This window comes from Amphiura filiformis, chromosome 2 (assembly GCF_039555335.1).
Source record: "Amphiura filiformis chromosome 2, Afil_fr2py, whole genome shotgun sequence".
Taxonomy (NCBI): domain Eukaryota; kingdom Metazoa; phylum Echinodermata; class Ophiuroidea; order Amphilepidida; family Amphiuridae; genus Amphiura; species Amphiura filiformis.
In genome coordinates this window covers 85,307,506-85,324,596 of record NC_092629.1, presented here as the reverse complement: position 1 = coordinate 85,324,596, position 17,091 = coordinate 85,307,506, and the positions used below count along the sequence as shown (strand labels likewise).

At 34.8% G+C, this 17,091-nt stretch overlaps 1 protein-coding gene across 1 annotated transcript in view; it reads left to right on the top strand.

Moving 5' to 3' along the window:
• LOC140144215 (uncharacterized) overlaps positions 1 to 17,091 on the top strand; it is a 95,140-nt gene that overhangs the window by 12,864 nt on the left and 65,185 nt on the right. The window contains exon 6 of the mRNA XM_072166032.1: positions 15,784 to 15,887. Within this exon, the coding sequence (XP_072022133.1) occupies positions 15,784 to 15,887 (104 nt within the window). The remainder of the gene's footprint in view (positions 1 to 15,783; positions 15,888 to 17,091) is intronic.

The following is a 17,091-nucleotide window of genomic DNA, read 5'->3' as shown; positions in this document are numbered from 1 at the left end:
GATAGCAAAATTTAGAAATCAACATGATAAAGGATAGAAAGAAACATTAACTCAAATAAACATGGTAGACCTGTGTTTTGCTTAGCAGTCTGCTATCTACTGAAGATAGCAAAATTTAGAAATCAACATGATAAAGGATAGAAAGAAACATTAACTCATATAAACATGGTAGACCTGTGTGTTTTGCTTGGCAGTCTGCTATCTACTGAAGATAGCAACATTTAAAAATCAACATGATAGAAGATAGAAACATTAACCCAAATAAACTCGGTAGACCTTTGTGTTTTGCTTAGTAGTCTGCTATCTACTGAAGATAGAAAAAATTAGAAATCAACATGATAGAGGATAGAAACATTAACTCATATAAACATGGTAGACCTGTGTGTTTTGCTTAGCAGTCTGCTATCTACTGAAGATAGCAAAATTTAGAAATCAACATGATAAAGGATAGAAAGAAACATTAACTCAAATAAACATGGTAGACCTGTGTTTGCTTAGCAGACTGCTCTCTACTGAAGATAGCAAAATTTAGAAATCAACATGATAAAGGATAGAAAGAAACATTAACTCATATAAACATGGTAGACCTGTGTGTTTTGCTTAGCAGTCTGCTATCTACTGAAGATAGCAACATTTAAAAATCAACATGATAGAAGATAGAAACATTAACCCAAATAAACTCGGTAGACCTTTTGTGTTTTGCTTAGTAGTCTGCTATCTACTGAAGATAGAAAAAAAAATTAGAAATCAACATGATAGAGGATAGAAACATTAACTCAAATAAACATGGTAGACCTGTGTGTTTTGCTTAGCAGTCTGCTCTCTACTGAAGATAGCAAAATTAAGAAATCAACATGAAAGAGGATAGAAACATTAACTCAAATAAACATGGTAGACCTGTGTGTTTTGCTTAGCAGTCTGCTATCTACTGAAGATAGCAAAATTTAGAAATCAACACGAAAGAGGATAGAAGCATTATTACTCAAATAAACATGCTACACCCTGTGTGTTTTGCTTAGCAGTCAAGAGTCTGCTATCTACTGAAGATAGCAAAATTAAGAAATCAACATGATAGAGGATAGAAACATTAACTCAAAACAAACATGGTAGACATGTGTGTTTTGTTTAGCAGTCTGCTATCTACTGAAGATAGCAAAATTTAGAAATCAACATGAAAGAGGATAGCAATATTGACTCAAATAAACTCGGTAGACCTGTGTGTTTTGCTTAGCAGTCTGCTATCTACTGAAGATAGCAAAATTTAGAAATCAACATGAAAGAGGATAGCAATATTAACTCAAATAAACTCGGTAGACCTGTGTGTTTTGTTTAGCAGTCTGCTATCTACTGAAGATAGCAAAATTTAGAAATCGTCATGAAAGAGGATAGAAACATTAACTCAAATAAACATGGTAGACCTGTGTGTTTTGATTAGCATCTGCTATCTACTGAAGATAGCAAAATTTATAAACCAACATGAAAGAGGATAGAAACATTAACTCATATAAACATGGTAGACCTGTGTGTTTTGCTTAGCAGTCTGCTATCTACTGAAGATAGCAAAATTTATAAACCAACATGAAAGAGGATAGAAACATTACCTCAAATAAACATGGTAGACCTGTGTGTTTTGCTTAGCAGTCTGCTATCTACCGAAGATAGCAAAATTTAGAAATCAACATGAAAGAGGATAGAAACATTAACTCATATAAACATGGTAGACCTGTGTGTTTTGTTTAGCAGTCTGCTATCTACTGAAGATAGCAAAATTTATAAACCAACATGAAAGAGGATAGAAACATTAACTCATATAAACATGGTAGACCTGTGTGTTTTGCTTAGCAGTCTGCTATCTACTGAAGATAGCAAAATTTATAAACCAACATGAAAGAGGATAGAAACATTACCTCAAATAAACATGGTAGACCTGTGTGTTTTGCATAGCAGTCTGCTATCTACGAAGATAGCAAAATTTAGAAATCAACATGAAAGAGGATAGAAACATTAACTCATATAAACATGGTAGACCTGTGTGTTTTGCTTAGCAGTCTGCTATCTACTGAAGATAGCAAAATTTATAAACCAACATGAAAGATGATAGAAACATTAACTCATATAAACATGGTAGACCTGTGTGTTTTGCTTAGCAGTCTGCTGTCTACTGAAGATAGCAAAATTTAAAAATCAACATGAAAGAGGATAGCAACATTAACTCAAATAAACATGGTAGACCTGTGTGTTTTGCTTGGCAGTCTGCTATCTACTGAAGATAGCAAAATTTAGAAATCAACATGATAGAGGATAGAAACATTAACTCAAATAAACATGGTAGACCTGTGTGTTTTGCTTAGCAGTCTGCTATCTACTGAAGATAGCAAAATTTAGAAATCAACATGAAAGAGGATAGCAACATTAACTGAAATAAACATGGTAGACCTGTGTGTTTTGCTTAGCAGTCTGCTACCTACCAAGATAGGAACATTTAGAAATCAACATGATAGAGGATACCAACATTAACTCAAATAAACTCGGTAGACCTTTGTGTTTTGCTTAGCAGTCTGCTATCTACTGAAGATAGCAAAATTTATAAACCAACATGAAAGAGGATAGAAAGAAACATTAACTCATATAAACATGGTAGACCTGTGTGTTTTGCTTAGCAGTCTGCTATCTACTGAAGATAGCAAAATTTAGAAATCAACATGATAGAGGATAGAAACATTAACTCAAATAAACATGGTAGACCTGTGTGTTTTGCTTAGCAGTCTGCTATCTACTGAAGATAGCAAAATTTAGAAATCAACATGAAAGAGGATAGCAACATTAACTGAAATAAACATGGTAGACCTGTGTGTTTTGCTTAGCAGTCTGCTACCTACCGAAGATAGGAACATTTAGAAATCAACATGATAGAGGATACCAACATTAACTCAAATAAACTCGGTAGACCTGTGTGTTTTGCTTAGCAGTCTGCTATCTACTGAAGATAGCAAAATTTAGAAATCAACATGAAAGAGGATAGAAAGAAACATTAACTCATATAAACATGGTAGACCTGTGTGTTTTGCTTAGCAGTCTGCTATCTACTGAAGATAGCAAAATTTAGAAATCAACATGAAAGAGGATAGAAAGAAACATTAACTCAAATAAACATGGTAGACCTGTGTGTTTTGCTTAGCAGTCTGCTATCTACTGAAGATAGCAAAATTTTGAAATCAACATGAAAGAGGATAGAAAGAAACATTAACTCATATAAACATGGTAGACCTGTGTGTTTTGCTTAGCAGTCTGCTATCTACTGAAGATAGCAACATTTAAAAATCAACATGATAGAAGATAGAAACATTAACCCAAATAAACTCGGTAGACCTTTGTGTTTTGCTTAGTAGTCTGCTATCTACTGAAGATAGAAAAAATTAGAAATCAACATGATAGAGGATAGAAACATTAACTCAAACAAACATGGTAGACCTGTGTGTTTTGCTTAGCAGTCTGCTCTCTACTGAAGATAGCAAAATTAAGAAATCAACATGAAAGAGGATAGAAACATTAACTCAAATAAACATGGTAGACCTGTGTGTTTTGCTTAGCAGTCTGCTATCTACTGAAGATAGCAAAATTTAGAAATCAACACGAAAGAGGATAGAAGCATTATTACTCAAATAAACATGCTACACCCTGTGTGTTTTGCTTAGCAGTCAAGAGTCTGCTATCTACTGAAGATAGCAAAATTAAGAAATCAACATGATAGAGGATAGAAACATTAACTCAAAACAAACATGGTAGACATGTGTGTTTTGCTTAGCAGTCTGCTATCTACTGAAGATAGCAAAATTTAGAAATCAACATGAAAGAGGATAGCAATATTGACTCAAATAAACTCGGTAGACCTGTGTGTTTTGCTTAGCAGTCTGCTATCTACTGAAGATAGCAAAATTTAGAAATCAACATGAAAGAGGATAGCAATATTGACTCAAATAAACTCGGTAGACCTGTGTGTTTTGCTTAGCAGTCTGCTATCTACTGAAGATAGCAAAATTTAGAAATCGTCATGAAAGAGGATAGAAACATTAACTCAAATAAACATGGTAGACCTGTGTGTTTTGATTAGCATCTGCTATCTACTGAAGATAGCAAAATTTATAAACCAACATGAAAGAGGATAGAAACATTAACTCATATAAACATGGTAGACCTGTGTGTTTTGTTTAGCAGTCTGCTATCTACTGAAGATAGCAAAATTTATAAACCAACATGAAAGAGGATAGAAACATTACCTCAAATAAACATGGTAGACCTGTGTGTTTTGCTTAGCAGTCTGCTATCTACCGAAGATAGCAAAATTTAGAAATCAACATGAAAGAGGATAGAAACATTAACTCATATAAACATGGTAGACCTGTGTGTTTTGCTTAGCAGTCTGCTATCTACTGAAGATAGCAAAATTTATAAACCAACATGAAAGAGGATAGAAACATTAACTCATATAAACATGGTAGACCTGTGTGTTTTGCTTAGCAGTCTGCTATCTACTGAAGATAGCAAAATTTATAAACCAACATGAAAGAGGATAGAAACATTACCTCAAATAAACATGGTAGACCTGTGTGTTTTGCTTAGCAGTCTGCTATCTACCGAAGATAGCAAAATTTAGAAATCAACATGAAAGAGGATAGAAACATTAACTCATATAAACATGGTAGACCTGTGTGTTTTGTTTAGCAGTCTGCTATCTACTGAAGATAGCAAAATTTATAAACCAACATGAAAGATGATAGAAACATTAACTCATATAAACATGGTAGACCTGTGTGTTTTGCTTAGCAGTCTGCTGTCTACTGAAGATAGCAAAATTTAAAAATCAACATGAAAGAGGATAGCAACATTAACTGAAATAAACATGGTAGACCTGTGTGTTTTGCTTAGCAGTCTGCTATCTACTGAAGATAGCAAAATTTAGAAATCAACATGATAGAGGATAGAAACATTAACTCAAATAAACATGGTAGACCTGTGTGTTTTGCTTAGCAGTCTGCTATCTACTGAAGATAGCAAAATTTAGAAATCAACATGAAAGAGGATAGCAACATTAACTGAAATAAACATGGTAGACCTGTGTGTTTTGCTTAGCAGTCTGCTACCTACCGAAGATAGGAACATTTAGAAATCAACATGATAGAGGATAGAAACATTAACTCAAATAAACATGGTAGACCTGTGTTTTTTAGCAGTCTGCTATCTACTGAAGATAGCAAAATTTTGAAATCAACATGATAGAGGATAGAAACATTAACTCAAATAAACATGGTAGACCTTTGTGTTTTGCTTAGCAGTCTGCTATCTACTGAAGATAGCAACATTTTGAAATCAACATGATAGAGGATAGAAACATTAACTCAAATAAAATTGGTAGACCTGTGTGTTTTACTTAGCAGTCTGCTATCTACCGAAGATAGCAACATTTAGAAATCAACACGAAAGAGGATAGAAGCATTATTACTCAAATAAACATGCTACACCCTGTGTGTTTTGCTTAGCAGTCAAGAGTCTGCTATCTACTGAAGATAGCAAAATTAAGAAATCAACATGATAGAGGATAGAAACATTAACTCAAGTAAACATGGTAGACCTGTGTGTTTTACTTAGCAGTCTGCTATCTACTGAAGATAGCAAAATTTAGAAATCAACATGAAAGAGGATAGAAACATTAACTCAAAACAAACATGGTAGACATGTGTGTTTTGCTTAGCAGTCTGCTATCTACTGAAGATAGCAAAATTTAGAAATCAACATGAAAGAGGATAGCAATATTGACTCAAATAAACTCGGTAGACCTGTGTGTTTTGCTTAGCAGTCTGCTATCTACTGAAGATAACAAAATTTAGAAATCAACATGATAGAGGATAGAAAGATTAACTCAAATAAACATGGTAGACATGTGTGTTTTGGTTAGCAGTCAGCTATCTACTGAAGATAGCAAAATTTAGAAATCAACATGAAAGAGGATAGCAATATTGACTCAAATAAACTCGGTAGACCTGTGTGTTTTGCTTAGCAGTCTGCTATCTACTGAAGATAGCAAAATTATAAATCAACATGAAAGATGATAGAAACATTAACTCAAATAAACTCGGTAGACCTGTGTGTTTTGCTTAGCAGTCTGCTATCTACTGAAGATAGCAAAATTTAGAAATCAACATGAAAGAGGAAAAAAACATTAACTCGAATAAACATAGTAAACCCTGTGTGTTTTGCTTAGCAGTCTGCTATCTACTGAAGATAGCAAAATTTAGAAATTAACATGAAAGAGGATAGCAACATTATTACTCAAATAAACATTGTACACCCTGTGTGTTTTGCTTAGCAGTCTGCTATCTACTGAAGATAGCAAAATTTAGAAATCAACATGAAAGAGGATAGAAACATTAACTCAAAACAAACATGGTAGACATGTGTGTTTTGTTTAGCAGTCTGCTATCTACTGAAGATAGCAAAATTTAGAAATCAACATGAAAGAGGATAGCAATATTGACACAAATAAACTCGGTAGAACTGGGTGATTTGGTTAGCAGTCTGCTATCTACTGAAGATAGCAAAATTTAGAAATCAACATGAAAGAGGAAAAAAACATTAACTCGAATAAACATAGTAAACCCTGTGTGTTTTGCTTAGCAGTCTGCTATCTACTGAAGATAGCAAAATTTAGAAATTAACATGAAAGAGGATAGCAACATTATTACTCAAATAAACATTGTACACCCTGTGTGTTTTGCTTAGCAGTCTGCTATCTACTGAAGATAGCAAAATTTAGAAATCAACATGAAAGAGGATAGAAACATTAACTCAAAACAAACATGGTAGACATGTGTGTTTTGCTTAGCAGTCTGCTATCTACTGAAGATAGCAAAATTTAGAAATCAACATGAAAGAGGATAGCAATATTGACTCAAATAAACTCGGTAGACCTGTGTGTTTTGCTTAGCAGTCTGCTATCTACTGAAGATAACAAAATTTAGAAATCAACATGATAGAGGATAGAAAGATTAACTCAAATAAACATGGTAGACATGTGTGTTTTGGTTAGCAGTCTGCTATCTACTGAAGATAGCAAAATTTAGAAATCAACATGATAAAGGATAGAAAGAAACATTAACTCATATAAACATGGTAGACCTGTGTGTTTTGCTTAGCAGTCTGCTATCTACTGAAGATAGCAAAATTATAAATCAACATGAAAGATGATAGAAACATTAACTCAAATAAACTCGGTAGACCTGTGTGTTTTGCTTAGCAGTCTGCTATCTACTGAAGATAGCAAAATTTAGAAATCAACATGAAAGAGGAAAAAACATTAACTCGAATAAACATAGTAAACCCTGTGTGTTTTGCTTAGCAGTCTGCTATCTACTGAAGATAGCAAAATTTAGAAATCAACACGAAAGAGGATAGAAGCATTATTACTCAAATAAACATGCTACACCCTGTGTGTTTTGCTTAGCAGTCAAGAGTCTGCTATCTACTGAAGATAGCAAAATTAAGAAATCAACATGATAGAGGATAGAAACATTAACTCAAAACAAACATGGTAGACATGTGTGTTTTGCTTAGCAGTCTGCTATCTACTGAAGATAGCAAAATTTAGAAATCAACATGAAAGAGGATAGCAATATTGACTCAAATAAACTCGGTAGACCTGTGTGTTTTGTTTAGCAGTCTGCTATCTACTGAAGATAGCAAAATTTAGAAATCAACATGAAAGAGGATAGCAATATTGACTCAAATAAACTCGGTAGACCTGTGTGTTTTGTTTAGCAGTCTGCTATCTACTGAAGATAGCAAAATTTAGAAATCGTCATGAAAGAGGATAGAAACATTAACTCAAATAAACATGGTAGACCTGTGTGTTTTGATTAGCATCTGCTATCTACTGAAGATAGCAAAATTTATAAACCAACATGAAAGAGGATAGAAACATTAACTCATATAAACATGGTAGACCTGTGTGTTTTGCTTAGCAGTCTGCTATCTACTGAAGATAGCAAAATTTATAAACCAACATGAAAGAGGATAGAAACATTACCTCAAATAAACATGGTAGACCTGTGTGTTTTGCTTAGCAGTCTGCTATCTACCGAAGATAGCAAAATTTAGAAATCAACATGAAAGAGGATAGAAACATTAACTCATATAAACATGGTAGACCTGTGTGTTTTGTTTAGCAGTCTGCTATCTACTGAAGATAGCAAAATTTATAAACCAACATGAAAGAGGATAGAAACATTAACTCATATAAACATGGTAGACCTGTGTGTTTTGCTTAGCAGTCTGCTATCTACTGAAGATAGCAAAATTTATAAACCAACATGAAAGAGGATAGAAACATTACCTCAAATAAACATGGTAGACCTGTGTGTTTTGCTTAGCAGTCTGCTATCTACCGAAGATAGCAAAATTTAGAAATCAACATGAAAGAGGATAGAAACATTAACTCATATAAACATGGTAGACCTGTGTGTTTTGCTTAGCAGTCTGCTATCTACTGAAGATAGCAAAATTTATAAACCAACATGAAAGATGATAGAAACATTAACTCATATAAACATGGTAGACCTGTGTGTTTTGCTTAGCAGTCTGCTATCTACTGAAGATAGCAAAATTTAAAAATCAACATGAAAGAGGATAGAAACATTAACTCAAATAAACATGGTAGACCTGTGTGTTTTGTTTAGCAGTCTGCTATCTACTGAAGATAGCAAAATTTAGAAATCAACATGATAGAGGATAGAAACATTAACTCAAATAAACATGGTAGACCTGTGTGTTTTGCTTAGCAGTCTGCTATCTACTGAAGATAGCAAAATTTAGAAATCAACATGAAAGAGGATAGCAACATTAACTGAAATAAACATGGTAGACCTGTGTGTTTTGCTTAGCAGTCTGCTACCTACCGAAGATAGGAACATTTAGAAATCAACATGATAGAGGATAGAAACATTAACTCAAATAAACATGGTAGACCTGTGTTTTGCTTAGCAGTCTGCTATCTACTGAAGATAGCAAAATTTTGAAATCAACATGATAGAGGATAGAAACATTAACTCAAATAAACATGGTAGACCTTTGTGTTTTGCTTAGCAGTCTGCTATCTACTGAAGATAGCAACATTTTGAAATCAACATGATAGAGGATAGAAACATTAACTCAAATAAAATTGGTAGACCTGTGTGTTTTACTTAGCAGTCTGCTATCTACCAAGATAGCAACATTTAGAAATCAACACGAAAGAGGATAGAAGCATTATTACTCAAATAAACATGCTACACCCTGTGTGTTTTGCTTAGCAGTCAAGAGTCTGCTATCTACTGAAGATAGCAAAATTAAGAAATCAACATGATAGAGGATAGAAACATTAACTCAAGTAAACATGGTAGACCTGTGTGTTTTGCTTAGCAGTCTGCTATCTACTGAAGATAGCAAAATTTAGAAATCAACATGAAAGAGGATAGAAACATTAACTCAAAACAAACATGGTAGACATGTGTGTTTTGCTTAGCAGTCTGCTATCTACTGAAGATAGCAAAATTTAGAAATCAACATGAAAGAGGATAGCAATATTGACTCAAATAAACTCGGTAGACCTGTGTGTTTTGCTTAGCAGTCTGCTATCTACTGAAGATAACAAAATTTAGAAATCAACATGATAGAGGATAGAAAGATTAACTCAAATAAACATGGTAGACATGTGTGTTTTGGTTAGCAGTCAGCTATCTACTGAAGATAGCAAAATTTAGAAATCAACATGAAAGAGGATAGCAATATTGACTCAAATAAACTCGGTAGACCTGTGTGTTTTGCTTAGCAGTCTGCTATCTACTGAAGATAGCAAAATTATAAATCAACATGAAAGATGATAGAAACATTAACTCAAATAAACTCGGTAGACCTGTGTGTTATGCTTAGCAGTCTGCTATCTACTGAAGATAGCAAAATTTAGAAATCAACATGAAAGAGGAAAAAAACATTAACTCGAATAAACATAGTAAACCCTGTGTGTTTTGCTTAGCAGTCTGCTATCTACTGAAGATAGCAAAATTTAGAAATTAACATGAAAGAGGATAGCAACATTATTACTCAAATAAACATTGTACACCCTGTGTGTTTTGCTTAGCAGTCTGCTATCTACTGAAGATAGCAAAATTTAGAAATCAACATGAAAGAGGATAGAAACATTAACTCAAAACAAACATGGTAGACATGTGTGTTTTGCTTAGCAGTCTGCTATCTACTGAAGATAGCAAAATTTAGAAATCAACATGAAAGAGGATAGCAATATTGACTCAAATAAACTCGGTAGACCTGTGTGTTTTGCTTAGCAGTCTGCTATCTACTGAAGATAGCAAAATTTAGAAATCAACATGAAAGAGGAAAAAAACATTAACTCGAATAAACATAGTAAACCCTGTGTGTTTTGCTTAGCAGTCTGCTATCTACTGAAGATAGCAAAATTTAGAAATTAACATGAAAGAGGATAGCAACATTATTACTCAAATAAACATTGTACACCCTGTGTGTTTTGCTTAGCAGTCTGCTATCTACTGAAGATAGCAAAATTTAGAAATCAACATGAAAGAGGATAGAAACATTAACTCAAAACAAACATGGTAGACATGTGTGTTTTGTTTAGCAGTCTGCTATCTACTGAAGATAGCAAAATTTAGAAATCAACATGAAAGAGGATAGCAATATTGACTCAAATAAACTCGGTAGACCTGTGTGTTTTGCTTAGCAGTCTGCTATCTACTGAAGATAACAAAATTTAGAAATCAACATGATAGAGGATAGAAAGATTAACTCAAATAAACATGGTAGACATGTGTGTTTTGGTTAGCAGTCTGCTATCTACTGAAGATAGCAAAATTTAGAAATCAACATGATAAGAGGATAGAAAGAAACATTAACTCATATAAACATGGTAGACCTGTGTGTTTTGCTTAGCAGTCTGCTATCTACTGAAGATAGCAAAATTATAAATCAACATGAAAGATGATAGAAACATTAACTCAAATAAACTCGGTAGACCTGTGTGTTTTGCTTAGCAGTCTGCTATCTACTGAAGATAGCAAAATTTAGAAATCAACATGAAAGAGGAAAAAAACATTAACTCGAATAAACATAGTAAACCCTGTGTGTTTTGCTTAGCAGTCTGCTATCTACTGAAGATAGCAAAATTTATAAACCAACATGAAAGAGGATAGAAACATTACCTCAAATAAACATGGTAGACCTGTGTGTTTTACTTAGCAGTCTGCTATCTACTGAAGATAGCAAAATTTAGAAATCAACATGATAGAGGATAGAAACATTAACTGAAATAAACATGGTAGACCTGTGTGTTTTGCTAACAGTCTGCTATCTACCAAGATAGCAACATTTAGAAATCAACATGAAAGAGGATAGAAACATTAGCTCAAATAAACATGGTAGACCTGTGTGTTTTGCTTAGCAGTCTGCTATCTACTGAAGATAGCAAAATTTAGAAATCAAGATGAAAGAGGATAGAAACGTTAACTCAAATAAACATGGTAGACCTGTGTGTTTTGCTTAGCAGTCTGCTATCTACTGAAGATAGCAAAATTTAGAAATCAACATGAAAGAGGATAGAAACATTAACTGAAATAAACATGGTAGACCTGTGTGTTTTGCTTAGCAGTCTGCTATCTACCGAAGATAGGAACATTTAGAAATCAACATGAAAGAGGATAGCAACATTAACTGAAATAAACTCGGTAGACCTTTGTGTTTTGCTTAGCAGTCTGCTATCTACTGAAGATAGCAACATTAAGATCATGCTATACCATTTGCTTAGGGGCTTGTTACCGAAGATAAGCAAATTTTAGGAAATAAATGATAGACTAGATTTGCTTTGCTAAGCAAACTGCTATCTACTGAAGATAGCAACATTTAGAGAAAAGCAACTTAAAATACCCCATTTGTTTACGCAAGCTGCTATCTACTGCAGACTTCTCACAGGGGGCAATTGCCACTTGGCTTGTCACTTGGCTTGCCACTTGGCTTGTTACTTGGATTGAGTTCCAGGGGCATCTATTCTTCCGTTAATCGCCCCCAAAGGGGAGGGAATAATTTTACCCCTTTGGGGAAGAATTTTGCATTTTGAAAAAAAAAAAAAAAAATAGAGGGAAAAACAGAAGAAAGTCATCAGGATTCAAGGAAGATTAAAAATAAATTTGGGGAAAAATGTATAACTGGAACATGTATTAGATGGTCACTGGCTGGCAGTGACTGCTCTACAGGGTACATGTAGGTGAATTCATCAAGTGTCATTTAGGGAAGAATTATAATGGGTACATAGCATTAGCATACATGTAGTGCTCCCTTGGCTTTTACCCATTCCCATCCCAAAAATAATTATTCTGAGGGAAACCATGGACTTTAGCATAAAACAGGGAACAGTTGGGTCAGTAGTTCTTCCTGCCTGGGCAATAGTGACTAGTGGTCATACTATTAGGCAATAATATTTACAAATGTATAATGCACACAAAGATTAAGGGAGCTCTGCTTTGCATATTTCATACAAAATCCATTTTCTTTTTAGTTTGGACATTTGCCTATTCTAGGGAAGCATTTGGGATTCTAAGGAAGACAGAACCATCAATTAGTTAACAGCTCTATTGTCCAAGTTTATATATTCCTTTTAAACCTCAGCTTCAGATCCAAATCCTTGATTATCCTTCCCTAGGCCTAGATGCAATAGTTCAGTGGCAATGCTACAGCAGAATTTTAATTCTAAGGCTTTATAATAAATCAGGGGCATGTGAGTCACCACATATATAAAAGAGCTGAAAACGTTGAAAACAGCTAGCAAAAAGCTAAAAACACCTAGCAAAAAGCTGCAATTTGGAAGATCCTATACTTTAGTACAGAGCAAGTGTACTGGAACAAAAAAAGCTGAAAATCAAAACAAAAAAGCTGAACTCTCACTCTGAAACTCTGAACTCTGAAACCTCTGTAAATAATAAATCACAACTAGTTCAGAAAATAATAAAGACCCTAGAGGTGTTTGACAGCATGTCTTCCCTTTGAACCATTAGTCCTTAGATGCAATGTTTCAGTGTCCAGACTGTACCATCTGGGAAAGAATTTTGATGTTTTTAGGGAAGACAGAATAGAACAACTCACAACTTAGCCTAACAGTTGTATAAAGAAGTTTCTGGGTCTGACAACACAGGTCAGGCAGGGAACAAGAAAAGAAGGAAAAGTACATAATGTTATTGTAGATAGCAACCAACCTAAAATTTTCCCTTTTGGGTCCATTTTTGGGGAAGAATTTGAGGACGGATGTGACACAGCGCGGAAGGGTGAGGGAATAATTTCAATTTTCTGGAAGAATAGACACCCCTGGGATTGACACATGGCTTGCCACTGCCCTTAATATGTTAAAAGGACATATCACTAGCAATTTACTTCTTTTTGCCATGGTTGAGGTTAAACTTTCTAAACTTTCACATTTACTCGGCCGTATCACATAGTGACGTATTTGCAAAATGCGTATTTTGAGAAAAACAGCATTGAAGTTTTTGAGCAATTTATTGTTTCAGTGCTCTTAAAATTTACCATCTAGTTGAAGAAAAACCATTCCAGTCTAAAGAAGACATTAATCAAGTTAATAATATTATAAATCTATTTCAGTCATAGATGCTTCACTTTATTCAAGTATTCATTAAAGAAACAAATATGTTGTCCGTATGTGAAACGGCAATTATTACACATTGTGAGATACAACACAAATAACCCCATTGTATTTCATTGTAATCAAAATATGTCAGTTATGAGTATGCTAATACAATGACAAATACGTCGATAATTCGCTGTCGTAGTGCACGTTGCAATATGACCGCCCAGGGGGGCCACTCATATAAAAAGTTGTAAGCATGCGTGTGAACAAAAACACGGAATATGGGTGGTTTTTTCTACTGCAACACGGGCCCGCACGGGCCCGTGTTAAGAGCCTCAAAATCATTGATTATAGCAAATAAGGGTGTCATTTTTGACACCATGTGTCCATGCTAAGGGTAGTTAAATCTAATCACATTCCTACCCCTACAATCTTCATAATAAAATATACTGCCCTAAATAATGCAGGCGATAATTATGTTGCCTAAGCCTACCAAACCCAGTTAGGAAGTGTCCAATTAGAGTATAATAATAAAGGAAATAAGAAACCTTGAAAGTTGATGTCTTTTACTTTTTTCTTCAAAATTGATCATGCATCCTTGCTAAGGGTTGGATTTAATCCACTTGTAACTTTGTCCTTGTTAAGGGTATGGTTAACAAACCATTATCCTTGTTAAGGGTCATTTTGAAGACACAATGGTTGTCCTTGTTAAGGGTGCTTTTCTGAAGTGCATTCACACGCATGCTTACAACTTTTATATATGAGTGGCCCCCTGGGTATGACCGTTGCTAGGCCAACTGGATCACGCTTTCTTTGTTACGAACCACTGATCGAAATGATCACAACACAAAGCCTATGGCATATCAAAATTGAACAGGTGTATGAGCTCAGGCTTGGAGCAGTAACCAATGGTTACTAACGTGCACTACGACAGCAAATTATGTGAAACTGCGATTTTTACAAACAGCCAGGCGAATGGAAAGGTACGTCACTATGATCGAAAAACATGTGTAAATTTAGGATTTGGCCATTCTAAAGAGTATTGTCTGCTTACTTACTCTGCCAAAATACATGAAATTGTCAAAAATGTCAAATACGTCACTATGTGATACGGCCGACGATATATTGGCAAAAGAATGTATCTTCTTCCCCTTATTGTCTTTACAAGTTACATCCTATTATCATGTGAAGGTCATTAAAAAGACCTAGTTCGCCTCCAGTCCCTTCAAAACCGAGCGGCAAAACTGATCTTCTATGCATCCAGACTCGATAGTCCATTACCCCTTCTGAAAAAACTGCACTGGTTACCGGTCACAAAACGTATTCAATTTAAGATATGTCTTCATGTTTACAAATGTCTCAATGACTGTGGTCCTGAATATCTTGCCAACTTACTTGCTCACATAAATCGTCCTTCAACGGCTCGGTTACACGGTCTGCAACAGACAAGACTCTTCTTGCAATACCATTTAGTAAGAAATGTATAGGTGAACAAGCCTTCTCTGTTGCAGGCCCATCACTTTGGAACTCACTTCCGCAGCGTGTGAGAAATGCCTGCTCAATTGCAGTTTTCAAAAAACTCTTGAAAACTCATTTGTTTTAATCTGAATTTGTATTTTTGCTTTGTATTATATTCCATGTGGTATTATTTGTTGTATTTTGTATGGCGCCTTGATCATACTGGATATTGCGCCTTATAAGAATTTAATGTATGTATGTATGTATGTAAAAAAGTTGACCAAAGCAATGGCACAAGGATGCAATATGTTAATAGTGAAGTAAGGCAATAGAAACAAATTAGTTAGATCTTTCGATCAATCATCAATGCTTTGTCGATCCTCATTAATTACGAAATTAAATAATTTACTATCGTTAATTGTGATAAAATAGTAATTTGCACCTGCAGTGATATTGACCAATGTAAATTATGTGTTAAATCTGATTAATTAGTTGATAGTTCATTTAATAACAGGCATTGAAGCAGTATCGACAGTTGATCCAAAGATGGAACAAATATGTTTCTGGTGCTTAAATATAAGATACACCATTTTACCATATTATGGCTGTCCTGTATCTCTTTGTTTTTCCAGGTTGTATACTGAAAGTTGATGTTGAGGAACCCTTTAATGTAAAGATAGATCTGACATTACAGTCTACTGTTGCTGCTCTTGATGAAGCTGGGGATAGCATTGAGGTTAGTGCACAGAATTAGAGATGGAGAACCTGGACTACTTACCGCCGAGTTCAATAACACCGTCAGCAATGGGTAGAAAGTAAGGGGTATTCGGGTTCTTGCCGACAGTGCGCAGCGACGAACGAAAAACAATTCTGTGTCTCATCTAATGTGTCTTGGTTTCGCATGCGTCTTTTAAATGCACCCATCATTCATGTTGTGCTTGCATGACAACGATTGCCTCAAGCACATTCCAAGGGAACCCGAATACCCCTAATTTTTGCTCCATGTCTGTATCAAGATGGCGGTTGAGTCCTGGTTCTCCTTCTCTAATGCTGTGGGTTAGTCCAAGATACAAATGCAACGTTGTCTCTAGTAAGCTGTGTTGGGCTATTCCAGCTAAATAATAATACATCCCTATGGAAGACATGACATTAATTTCTCATACAGGGGGTGTAAATATCAAATGGAGTTTGCCATTGAGGTAATCCCATTTCAAATTCACACTCCCTGTGTGGAAGATTAAAGTCATGTCTCCCATAGTGTTTGGATTTCAGTTGGCATATAAACCCGTAATGGGGTAGTGACACCTGTCAAAATCTCCAAGGGGGAGGGAGGGGCAAAATTGCAAAGTTGTTCCACTGTTCCAGCAAATGCATGTGAATTACATTTAAAATTTAAAATATGTTAATGCTAAAATGGCATTACTTTTGGTATAAATCAAACTAAAAGAGAGATGGAAATTGCAAATTTTGGTCAAAAAAAAAATTGATTGATGAGATGGATTTGCATAAACAGCATAATCCTTTGCAGATACGATGGATATATGTTACTTTTCCATGGTAAATTTAATCCACAAAACCTAAAGAAAAATTTCACATTAAAATAAACCATAATGACTCCTGTTAGAATTACCACAACAAGTTAGGGCTCATAATATTGAAATTCCCTTACACAGTAAGGTGTGCGCCATCCTGCAGCTTTCCTGTGCTAGCCTTTTGTTAAAATCCTGGGCAGGGTGTATCACTGATGCATATTTATTACTCGGGGAGCTAGGACCACTTTCTGTGCACCCCACAGGACCAAACCAAACCAACTTTTTTAGGTTCCTGAGATGATACTAAAACATAATCAGGATGTTCCCAAAATTATAAACTGGCCCCAAGGGGGGTAAAAGGTCATCGAACTTTTGCACAGGGTCAAATTTCAAACTTGCTCAAATTGT